Genomic DNA, 12,919 nt, shown 5'->3' on the forward strand with positions numbered 1-12,919 from the left:
TATCTCTCCGCCCCCCACACACACACCTTAAACCAGCTTATATTTCAGCTCTTTCCTGGACTTGAACTCAAGTTCTGTCGAAGGGTCATGAGGACTCGAAACGTCAACTCTTTTCTTCTCCGCCGATGCTGCCAGACCTGCTGAGTTTTTCCAGGTAATTCTGTTTTTGTTTTGGATTTCCAGCATCCGCAGTTTTGTTTTTATTTCAGGGTAGTTGCTGGCCTAGTGCTCTTAAGCAGTGCTATTGCAGTGGCTGCAGCTTTCTCTGGGGGTGGGGGGTACTGCAGGTGGCCTTGTAGTACGCAACTTTGCCTCTAGAAAATGGGGCTTCAGACTGCAACACCTCAATTGTCAATATGGACAGCAGCAATCTAGACTGACTGGCTGACAGGCAACAGCAGGGGCACTGGCAAAGTGGCAATGGTGGGAGCACAAATGCTGACATCCTGAGAAATGACAGCAGGCTTATCTTCATGGAGCCACAGCCCCTCCTGCAGGGCAGTGCTTCAAATCTGAATAATTTGCTGGAGCACAAATGACCAGACTGTTGTGAGATCCTGAAGGTCCCTTTGAGCATCATAATCTGCAGCCACGGTGCCAACAGTCTGAGGCCTGCATTGCAACAGGTTTAGATTTCATGACCTCAAACGGAGCTCCCACTGCAGCACTGAAACGTTGCGCAGCTTCCATTTATCCTGCAAAGGAAGCTGAGACATCGGCCATTAAGCGCTGCATCATGATTGGGTCCGCAAATGCTCTCCTGGAGATTGACATCACTGCCATGCTGGGGAGGATGGGTTCCAAGCTGCAAGCAAAGCCCTGTGCCAGATTGGAGCTGGACTTCTCCATGATCCTTGACATGGACAGCAGGCTTTCTGGCAGGCCTGTCAATGCACCAACTATTTCTGTGTGCACGTCCATCAGTCTTTTTCTGTACACTGCTTCATTGAGTCATCTGAATCCTCTGCAGCAGAACTCGTGTGCAATCTTGCACTTCAGGCAGAAGTCACCTACACTATGCTTTCTCCACATTCTGGCTGCAGTGCACTCATGCTTGGTGACTCAGTACATGCAGATCCTATCTCTATGCTAACCTCTAAGGTTTGTGCAGTGCTAGTATCTGGGCTGGTAACTGCATTTGTAAGACCGAGTGACAGTGTTTCTTCTTTATTAGTCTTTGTGCTCCTTAGCAGTAAAAGGTTTAGCACTTGCTTAACATCCACTGGAAATATGAAGAAAAAGGAAGATCATGATGACACGCTGATTTGATGCCAGCTACACCATTTTGGAACTTCATGCTGCAATCAACACCCTCTCTTAAACTCAAAAGTCTAAAATACCCACAAGGCCCAGTGCTCATGACAGTAGTATGATTAAATCACCATACATAACTATAATACTCCATCATAAATCATGAATATAATTTTTGATTTGCTCCAATTTTCTTCTCAAATGTAAAAATCTAACGTTAATTATCTGCTGTATAGGACCCAGTGTCTTATGGCACTCGAACAACTCATGGATCTGACCAGGCACAGGACACTTACAACTTATTATGTGGTTATTCCATTTGCTGATTACATGCTGTGCCAAATCCATATGGTCCTCTCCGTTTCTTACTAGAGCTATTTTCACTCCCAACACACTTCAATCAAAGCATTTATAATAATATACATACAGTGGATGGAACAATGGCACCAGTTGACCAGGTGGCAGTTCTTGGGTATCTGAAAGGAAAAAGGCACAAGAATAGGATTGGGATGAGGGAAGTGGGAAAGCAAGAGGTACATGCTTACACCATTTTTAAGGAAATAGCATGTAAATATGCATTTACTGAGCCTGGCCACTTGTGTGGAGTTGTTAAACTTTTTGCAACACTGCATTCAGATCCTTAGACTAGACTGCTGGAATTGATCTGATGGTTATCTGCTTTCACTGCTTTTAGAAAGGCCTCCTAGTCTCCTCAGGGATGAGGACCCCGCTCCTCCTGAATTGCCTCCAGTGCTGAATCGAAGAGCCTTGAGGCACGCTTTCTGGCCTTTTGCACAAATTCCACTCCTCTTCCTGCTCATAAACTCTTCCACACTTCCACCACCTGCTGAAGACAAAGTGCACCTTGTCTTTAAACTAACTTTAAGTGGCACCAGTCTCATAAGAACTTGAGCCCCTACTGAGATGTGCAATTACTTAACAGTATATTTAGTATACAGTAAACAGTATATCTATATACATTCCACTGTCATTATAAGTAGCAGGCAGCACAGTTTCATGTTGCTTCCATTACATAGAATAGGCATAGGTTAACCACGTCGCAATCTCCTTGCCCATTTTTGTGGCTACTGAATACTTGGCCCATTATGTTTGCAGCATTTCAGTAATGAAAATTAAAAGAGAATCGAAATGTACTCCCCATCAGAGCTCCAGATTTGGCAAACAATGGTAGGAAAATAGATTACACATGGATCATGTCATTTAGCTAGTCATACACTTATATAATAGTGTGGTCATTTTATATGTTATAAATTCTAATCTATTCGTCACTCCATTTTGTTTTGCAGGTATCATTGGATGCAGCAACCTGCAACTGGGGAATCAAGGTGGAACATGCTGAAATGTACGTTTACGGAAGGAAATTCGCCATGAAATATGCTCAGAAATTAATATAATTTAATTTCTAGTACCAGCCTTCACTCAGCGATAGCTCTCTGAGTTGAAAGATTGTGCTTTCAAGCCCATTTCAGGATTTGATCACATAATCTAATCTGAGCAGTAATGCGGGAGTGCTATATTGTCCATGAAACCATTTTTAGAAGAAGCGTTAATGAGGCTCCATCTGCCTGTTCAGGTGGCGTAAGAGATTCCATGGCACTTTTAAAAAGGAAGGCAGGGAGTTGTCCTGGCTAACGTTCACTACCTGGCCATTTATCTCATTGCTGTTTGGAGAAAATTGCTTGTGTGGAAATTGACTACTGAATTTGGGAATGGAATAACTATAGTTTGACAAGTAATTCATTGGTTGAGAATGGTATTTTATGTTCTTTAGAACATGAAAAGACTAGAAATGAAAGTCTGTTTTTCTTCTTCTGGCATTTTGTTTTATTAGAGACATCACTGTCAATTTTTCTTGATTTCTGTTTATGAAAGAATACTCTGGATAAAACCCTACAATATTTTCAAATATCGATTCTAAAAATTAAATTCCAGCATTTTTATTTAAGTTGAAAACCTATATTAACCATAGCTCAACTGAGACAAATGAAGGTAACTTGAGCTGAAGTCTCTGCATGTCATGCTGAAGCCAACCACTAAGATCTCCACAAGGGCAGTCTGAGCTATATCTGATCTTTGCTTTGGAATAGTGGTTAAGGGGCTGGACTCCGATGACTCCAAGAAATAATACTGGTCCAATCCATTGTGTATCAGGTTACCAAAGCAGAGGTCAGTTTAAAGAATGAAGATTTTGCAAACATTATGTTGCTAATCTGAGCGGTTCACCCATGCTTTCCTGAGAATCCCAGAGCTAGAATTTGTAATAAACCATAGGTATTGGCTTACATCTGTATGTAATATTAGCTTCTGTTGTGAAAAGTTCAATATAATGTCTAACCCTGAAAGGCATGGCCACTTGACCCCACTTGATTGAGTTGGGTAACTGTCTTCAGCCAAGTTCCAGGAATGCACAATGTGAAAGACATTCCATTATGGCAGGGAGAGGGACCAGGGAAAATTATATCAGCTTAATGTTCAAATTTTGGTAATGCTCCATCTGAAGTTGGGATAGTTTTATTGCCTGATTGTAATTACTGGTATTCTCTCTTTAACACTGTGCCAAATGTTACAATTGAAGTTGTTAGTGGAGTGAAATTACAGGCCTAGATGCAGTAAAGGATAACATCCCATTAACGGTTATCTACCTCTGGTCACAGAAAAGATGTCCGCTTGCCAGCAGAACTTCAGTATTCATTAGCAGTGGAAGCAGAAGCACACAGACAAGCCAAAGCCAAGGTAAAGAAATGCTGGATTATCCACAAGAGATTATAAACCATCAAAATTAATTAATTCATCAATTGTTTTAATACATAAACAGAGAGAAACCATTATAAACTAGGAGTCATTCCTTTACCAGACTGAAAGAGGGTTGTGGGATGGGGGGGTGGTGAGAGATTGAGAATGAGCATGGAATCCATCTTCATTAGAGATAAATGTTATTAGAAAGTGTTAAGTAGCCTCACCTATTTCCAAACAGCAAGGAGCATCCAAAGACAGATCCTATGACAGTATGACAAACATTTTCTTAACATAATTCAGAACAATGAAAAAGTAAGTGAACCAGGCTGGATTAAACCCAGAACAACTGCCAGCTCTATCGAATTGTCACATCATTTGGAATACAATACCACTTCTTAGTAAAACATTCAGTGTTTGAGCTGTTCAGTTGTAGAATCAATAGAATGATACAGAACAAAATTCAGTCCAATGTGATAGCGCTATCCAATTAATCCCACTCTCCTGTTCTTGGCCCCTAAGCCTGAAAATTTTTTCCCTCCAAGTATTTAACCAATACTCTTTTAAATCTATTTTTGAATCTGCATCCACCACCATTTCAAGCAGTACATTTCCAATCACAAAAATTAGCTGAGCAAAAAAAATGTTTCCTCTGATTGTTTTCTCAATCATCATCAATCTATGTCCTCTGTTTATTGAGCCTTCTGCCATTGGTAACAGTTTCTCAATATTTACTCCAAAATCATTCATAATTTTGAGCAGCTCAATCAATCTTCTCCTAACCTTAAAAAAATAGAAACGCTGGAAATAATGAGCAGGTTATGTCAGCAACTGTAGAGAGAAACAGAGTTAACATTTCAAGGATGTGACCCTTCATCAGATTTCTCTCTCCTTTGTTGCCTTTTTTAATGCTTTGAAACTTCCCAGTCAGATGCGGTTGCTATCTCTGCATCAGAGCTTTCATAATTTTGTGGATCCTACCATGGTCATTGTTCCTGGAAAAAAGTTTCCTGTTTTGCTCCTTGTAAGATAAAAACACTTAATCTGGCATGTTTTTCCTCTTCTCTTACTATTAAACTCAGGACCAGTTGCACATTTACTCCCATTCCTTCCCCAAACCTCAAAACTGAAATTTCTGAAAGTTCTTTGCTGCTCTCAATGCTCCATGTCTTCTACAAATGGACATACTCTCTCACCCCTGCAAAGAGTTTGGTCTGATCACCAGCATCAGGAAAACCAATGTCATGGATGTTGCCCTACTGCCATCTATCAGCATTGACAATGTGACGCTGGAGGTTGTTGATAACTTCACACATCTAGATCCCATAATCGCCCTCAATCTGTCACTTGGTGCTGAAATCAACACATTCATCACAAGAGTTGCAGCTGTTATGTCCAAGCTCAGTAAGAAAATGTAGAACAGCAGCAACCTGATTGAGAACACTAAACTGCGAGTTTACTGAGCCTGTGCCCTCATTGTACTCCTCTACAGTGCTGAGACCTGGACAACATAAACTTGGTGGGAGAAAAGGCTGAACAGTTTCCACTTTCACTGCCTCAGATGTATCTTTGGCATCACTTGGCTGGACAAGGTCACCAACTCAGAGATACTGGAGCATGCTAATTCCATCAGCTTAATTCAGCACTCATTGCTAAGCCAACAACGTCTGCGTTGCTCAGCTACATTCATTGGATGGATGATGGCCATATGCCCAAAGACCTTCTGTACGGTGAAATGGCCACAACCTCTTGCGCATCCATACCTCTGCTACAGGGTCACAATCGGGGCACCATGCATATACTGGGGCACTACCCCCCCCACCCCTAGCAGAGACAGAGAAGTTCATGCAGATGCTGCAGGAGTGCCACTTTCCCATGTTTGATGAGTTCAGGCAGTATAGCATCAGCTCCTAGAGCTTTAACTTTAGCAAGCAGTTCAATAGCTTTGCTAAGCTCCTCCAGTGGGGATTTCATATCCAGCTCTGTCATGACAGGAAGGCTCTCTATCATATATAGAGCTTCCTCAGTGACAGTACTCTCCCTAGTACTGTCCCTACAACTCAAGGTCATGTTCCACATTTTTCTAACTATTTATTACAGCTGGTAATAACATCCCCTGCCTTTGTTTTCTCTTGAGCCATTTTCCTTGCAGATCAATTTGTTGCTTTTTTGACCCCTTCATGTATGCCCCCAGCATTTTCAGTGTTGAAGGACATCTGAATATTCTGGCAAATTTGTTACTAATAATCATTAGCATAGCCCCTAGCAGTTTGTTGTACTTTACTTGAATGGTCATTCATGCATTCAGAGTCCTCTCACTCAGATCTCTCTTGTAATTAATGAGAGCGGACCACTTGGCTTCAATGAAAGGTTCCATCACAGTGATGTTTTAGCCTCAAACCAGCCAATATTTCTTTGCTCTTGCTTCCCATATGTTGAGAGTTCTATATGGTATCTTGAAGTATGTTCCATTTCACTTCAGCACTCTGTGTGGGAATGCCAGGGAGCATCTGTTCAATCGAGTTGAGGAATTGTTGGGTTTTTCCTGCTTTGGCTGACATTGATACAAGGACAGCATTTCTGTTTTGAATGAAAAAAACTTCAAGGGTTGCATCCTAACCCTGGGGCATGTCAGGAAGTGATCTGTATCACAGTCAGTATGTTTATTGAGAATGCTGTTCAGACAGTCACAGATGGTGATGATCAGATACAGTTGGTGCCAATGCCCTGGTCTTGGATGTCTCTAGCTTACCTTGTGGCATGGAAAGAAGGTGTTAGTGGCAGCAGCAAAGCTAAAGTAGTCTCTGTCCTTTCTAATTTATCTTTCCCAGGCCATGATGTTTGATGCAGGAGGACACACAAACTCTTGCATTGAAATCCCCCAGTAAGTAAAGATGATTTGACTTGGGGATTCTGCTGATAGCAGTGTCAAGCTCCTCATTGAACTGCCCTTTGAGTGGAGAACAGCGTTGGAGTATAGCTACTCATGAGGTTAACTGGCCCTATTTGAGTTGATAGGTAGATGGAGAAAACACATTGTTACAAATATCTAGTTCATTGTTCATGTTAATATTTTAGAGGTAATGTTTAGTTCTGGGAAGATTAAAGTTTAACTGTAGAAAATGGGATAAATGCAACTAAAGCAGCTTGGAATCTATAGCACCTAAAGGTTGGGGCCATGTTGACTAGAAAGATAAAGAGAGCCATAAAAACAGGTAGGCTTACTTAGCTGGGGAGCTGCAGATGTGATGTCCACACTGCTCACAAAGAACTGCAATCCAGAGAGATGTTTTGTTTTAGGAGCTAGAATTAAATGTGTTTAATTCTAAAGTGGAGTTTAATTCTTAGTGGAGCTTATGAAGGTTCTCGGGTTTCAATTTATCTGCGTGTTTGCTACGATAGGGGGTTTGTTACAATTTGCAGCTGAAGTGGTTTGTAGCTCATTAAGAAGCCCTGGGAGCTGTTAGCAGGCTCCAGGCAGTTAGGGCTCAGAGGAAGTCCTGGGTTGCTGAAAAAGTTGCTGGTTCTGTGCTGGAGACAGTTAGTGCTCAGAGAAGCCCTGGGAGCCATTTATAGCTCAGTGTAGATAGGAAACTGGAGTTCAGAGAAACCCAGGGGGAGGGCCAGCTTAGTGAAGCTAATAATCTGTGAAAGAGTTGAAAGGGTGCAGGTAATTAGAGGCAGGAATGCAGCTTTGTGAATCACATGGAACGTAGTCTCAGCAGGAGACTGAACAATCAGGAGGTGAGCTGTCATTGAGGCAGTCCAGGTCAGAGCAGCTTTTGAGGGAATTCAGAGGCTAAATCTTTGAAAGGGAAGAGTTGGAATCCATTGTGAGGTAGACAGGATTTAGTGAGATGTTGTGACTCACAGTGGTCACTGACATCTGGGTGGGTTGCTGAGAAATCCGTGAAATCTGTTTTGGTCGCATCTGCCATTTAATGGGCAGTGTGGTGTGTTCAATCGCTTGCTTGTAAATTCATATTTACCTTATGTTAAAGTATAAGATAGATATTGTAAATTGTTTTACTTCTGTAACTTAGTAAAGTTTATTTTGCTTGTTTAAAAGTGTGGAATCGTGTGGCTTTATTCTCCTAATGGTTAACTGGGATTTCAAATGTTGTATACTTTAAGCAAAAGGTTAGCAGTCCCTAACAACGTTCTGAACCATTTATAGGGGGTTCTATCATTGAGAGTTGTGAGTTCATTACAATGAAGCCTACACCTTGCTTATGTGTTTACTCTGAACTCTTACTCTGTCAAATGAAACTGTAAAGTTTATCTTTCAGTGACCCGCTCTCACCAAGCCTGGTCTCTTGTAAGGAAACTATGTTAATGTTCAGCCTATCGAGTTCCAAGCTGATAACAGCTGTTTTGTGCACATTTTTGACCAACTGCAAGTCATCTGTCAGTGCCGTGCACATGACCCTGACATTCCAGCTTGTCAATCAAAGAGTTGGCATCTTCTTTCTTCTCATTTATTTCTCTTTTTTTGCCTGGTGTGATGGATTCCATCCACTTGTTCAGCAGAGACTCTAAGCTCCAAGCACCCATTGAAGCTTATGGATGATGGAGGGTCAGCACCTTACTCATTGAGGCTGCCTGACTTGAGATGGTTCATGGCTGACCAGTGGTCAGATAGTCCTTCCCAACATCAGAAACAACCCATAACACCTGTAAAAAAAAACAGCATTTCACTTGCATTTCCCCCAACTTAGTCTACTGTATTCGTTGCTCCCAACGTGGTCTCCTCTACATTGGAGAGGCCAAACATAAACTGGGCGACCGCTTTGCAGAACACCTGCGGTTTGTCCGCAAGAATGACCCAAACCTCCTTGATGCTGTTCAAGTGAAGCAGCATTTCATTTGCATTTCCCCCAACTTAGTCTACTGTATTCGTTGCTCCCAATGTGGTCTCCTCTACATTGGAGAGACCAAACATAAACTGGGCCACCGCTTTGCAGAACACCTGCGGTCTGTCCACAAGAATGACCCAAACCTCCCTGTCGCTTGCCATTTTAACACTCCACCCTGCTCTCTTGCCCACATGTCTGTCCTTGGCTTGCTGCATTGTTCCAGTGAAGCCCAACGCAAACAGGAGGAACAACACCTCATCTTCCGACTAGGCACTTTACAGCCTTCCGGACTGAATATTGAATTCAACAATTTTAGGTCCTGAACTCCCTCAGTTCTGTTGAAGAGTCACGAGGACTTGAAACGTCAACTCTTTTCTTCTCCGCCGATGCTGCCAGACCTGCTGAGTTTTTCCAGGTAATTCTGTTTTTGTTTTCCATAACTCCTGTACCATTCTCTACGCCAATTGAGTTGGGCTTATCACTCGTAACTGCTGTCTTCCATGTTGTGCTAACACTCTGCAACGAAAATGTTCTCTCCAGGGCACAAGCCTGGGCAAAATTTATGGAGACCTTGGACTGCCCAAATGTCAGAGTCTCCCTCTTGGCCTCCATGGCTGAGCACAAAGGAATGCAAAGCACTATGTTTGGCAGCAGTTTGAATGCAGAAGTTGCTGGAAAGATGGCATATTTAGATTTGGTCAAGGTTTACTCTCTTAGCCTTTAACCCTCCTGAGGTATCCACAAGGCAGTGGAGCTATTTGCCTACAACTGGGAGTTTGTGTATCCAACAGGTCAATATAATGCATTAGTATATGGTGAAGAGAATTAGCATGCTTTCTATTTTTGTGTGCCCATTTGCTTCTCATTTTCAGCCTTTACCATTGGATGGCAGCAATGCAACAAAGAGATCCAAATGCGTAAGTCTCTCCCTGTACACAGCCTCTCCATCAGCAAGTTCTTAGCTGTGCCTCCTCACGGGGACAGACAGAAACTGGGTCTCTCATGGCCCTAGGCTAAATGTTAAGAGGAACTCAGAGGACATTTGGCCCCCAGGCATGCAGTGTGCAGACCCAACAGCATGTGGACATGCCCTGGTGCTCATGAACCTAACCACTTGCTTGTTGGTTTAGCTCAGCATGTGACATGAAGAAATTCCATTCCAGTGATATGAATTGGAACAATGGAATGTCAGCAGCACTGCTTTTACATGTTGTCGCCGGTGGACTGAGGGGGTGAGTGGGGTTGGGGAGGTTATACAAAATTCTCTGTTCGCAAGTCACCTTAAGATACATAAAAATGGCAATGGGACAACTGAGAAATGCTAACAAGTATCCATTTCTCTTTATAACATTTAAAGGATTGCAGACAAATTTTCCCTTCAGGTCCCTTGTAGGTATATAACAAGGAAAAATAATTATGTAGATCTTTTTGTCTCTCTAGAAATGATAATGGGAGAAGCAGCACAGATGTAATGGTAATGTTGTTACTATATGGGGAATAGAAGAAAGCTCATTTTTTTTAGTTGTATGAATCAGAGTTGAATTGATATTTTTTATTTTGCAGAAGGATAATGAATTATCCTTCATCCTAAGAACTAGGAAAGCATGTGTTTCTGCAAACGGAGTAATTTGTAGCAAGCCTAACTCTCAAATCTTTGTAACTGAATTGCAGGTGATTGCGGCTGAAGCTGAGAAGGAGGCCTCAGAAGCCCTGAAAATTGCAGCTGATGTTCTGTCTGGATCTTCTGCTGCTGTCCAGCTGCACTACCTTCACACACTACACGCACTCTCTGCTGAAAAAACCTCTACTGTCGTCTTGCCAGTGCCTTTTGAACTCCTTAACACCATGTCAGCTGTTACCCAGAAATCTTTAGTAGCCACTGCTGTAGCTGGAGCACGAGAAACAGCAGGACCTCAGCTGCAAGAAACCAAGACTGACTCTCCAATGTTGTAATGATGGAAATGACTCAATTCAAATTGACAAGGATTGCATACTATTTCTTTCTGCTAGATATATAGGTACCTTTGTCACCATACTGAAGTACACAGCCAACCACCAATATTGTGGAAGAACAATCTGCAAATTAATTATGAGGCATGGGAACATTTTATTGCAAGTATTTTGCATAAAATATTCAACATTTATGGAAGTTAAGAAAAAAACAGGGTTAGTACTTAATGAAGTCAAGCAATAGAGAGCAATGATACATATCCCCTTCCACAGAATATTATCAAATTTAATCAATTAGAATGCCTTGTGCATTTACGAACAAGGAGCAGTAGGCCATTCAGCCCCTCAAACATGCTCCACCATTTAATAAGATCATAGCTGATCTGATAATAACCTCAAATCTGCATCCCACCTAACCCTGATAACCTATCACCCCCTTGCTTACCAAGAATCTATCCACCTCTGCTTTAAAAATACTCAAAGACTCTGCTTCCACCACCTTTTCAAAAAGAGTTGCAAAGACTCAAGATCGTCTGAGTGAAAAAATTTCGCCTCATCTGTTTTAAATTGGAGATCCCTTATTTTTAAACAGTGACCCCTAGTTCTAGATTCTCCCACAGGAGGAAACATCCACTCCACATCCACCCTGTCAAGACACCTCAGGATCTTATATGTTTCAAGCAAGTCGTCTCTTACTCTTCTAAACTCCAGCAGATACTAGCCTAGCTTGTCCAACCTTTCCTCATAAGGCAACCCACCCTCTCCAGGTATTAGTCTGGTAAACCTTCTCTGAACTGCTTCCAAAGCATTTACATCCTTCCTTAAATAAGGTGACCAATATTGTACACAGTACTCCAAATGTGGTCTCACTAGTGCCTTGTACAACTGAAGCATAACCTCCCTAATTTTGTATTCAGTTCCTCTCGTAATAAGTGATAACATTCTATTAGCTTTCCTAATTACTTGCTGTGCCTACATACTAGCCTTTTGTGGTTCCTGTGCTAGGACACCCAGATCCCTCTGCACCTCAGAGCTCTGCAATCTCTCACCATTTAAATAATATGCTTCTTTTTCATTCTTCCTGCCAAAATGGACAATTTCATATTTTCCCACATTATAGTCCATTTGTCAGATCTTTGCCCACTCACTTAACCTATTTTTTTTTAAAGCCTCCTTATGCCCTCTTCACAACTTACTTTCCTACCTATCTTTGTGTCATCAGCAAATTTGGCAACCATCCCATCCATCCCTTCATCCAAGTCATTTATATAAATTGTAAACAGTTGAGGTCCCAGCACTGATCCCTGTGGCATATCACTCGCTACATTTTGCAAACCAGAAAAAACCCCATTTATGCCTACACTCTGCTTCCTGTTAGCCAGCCAATCTTCTATCCATGCCAACATTTTACCTCCATACCATGAGCTTTTATTTTCTGCAGTAAGTTGTCCTTGTTACCTTTATAAGTGCTATGTCTGCTACAATATATAATTGCCTACGGGAAGACTGTGGTAAGAATAAACATTATTTTAAGAGCTGTGTTCTAAAATTGATAGTGGCTAAAAAAGAAATCAAGTTCTACTACAAACCATTATCTGCAAGGGGTCACAAGATCCTGTGTAGTCCTATTACTATTACACATCTAACTATATCTGTAGCATTTTTCCTATATTATTCTTCAATGCTCCCCTTCCCCTATATTTCATTCATGTGCCTTCTGCCTGAAGGCAGGTCCTTGGCTCATTGCCTGTTGATGCTTCATCCCAACTCACTTTCTTGGCAGTTTTTGTCATTGGTGGTTTGCCATATTGCCTTCCACTCTCAGGGCTGAATGAGGAGGCAGTCTCAAGTCGATCTCAGCTGGAACGGAAATTAAACCCATTCTGTTGATGTTATTCTGAACTACATACTAGCCATCTAGCCAACTGAGCTAACTGTCCCGTTCCCTGTATTTAATGACAATAATTCTTAATATTGGGTACCATTTTTTTTCAAAAGGAGTGGTTATATCTATATTATCAATTTTTCACCTACCTTTTATAACGCAGCTTCTACAGAGAGCTAGCATAGACTTGATAGGCAGAATGGCCTCCATCTGTGCCTCTTTG

The 12,919-nt window shown here is 41.7% G+C and overlaps 1 protein-coding gene across 1 annotated transcript in view; it reads left to right on the plus strand.

Moving 5' to 3' along the window:
• Nucleotides 1-11,394, plus strand: part of LOC121289204 (podocin-like) — a 43,924-nt gene extending 32,530 nt beyond the window's left edge. Inside the window, exons 6-8 of the mRNA XM_041208403.1 lie at nt 2,559-2,614; nt 3,927-4,005; nt 10,533-11,394. Coding sequence (XP_041064337.1) covers nt 2,559-2,614; nt 3,927-4,005; nt 10,533-10,814 — 417 coding nt within the window. The 3' untranslated portion in view covers nt 10,815-11,394. The remainder of the gene's footprint in view (nt 1-2,558; nt 2,615-3,926; nt 4,006-10,532) is intronic.
• The last annotated feature ends 1,525 nt before the right edge of the window (nt 11,395-12,919 follow it).

The sequence above is a fragment of the Carcharodon carcharias genome, chromosome 16 (genome assembly GCF_017639515.1).
Source record: "Carcharodon carcharias isolate sCarCar2 chromosome 16, sCarCar2.pri, whole genome shotgun sequence".
NCBI classification, from domain to species: Eukaryota; Metazoa; Chordata; class Chondrichthyes; order Lamniformes; family Lamnidae; genus Carcharodon; species Carcharodon carcharias.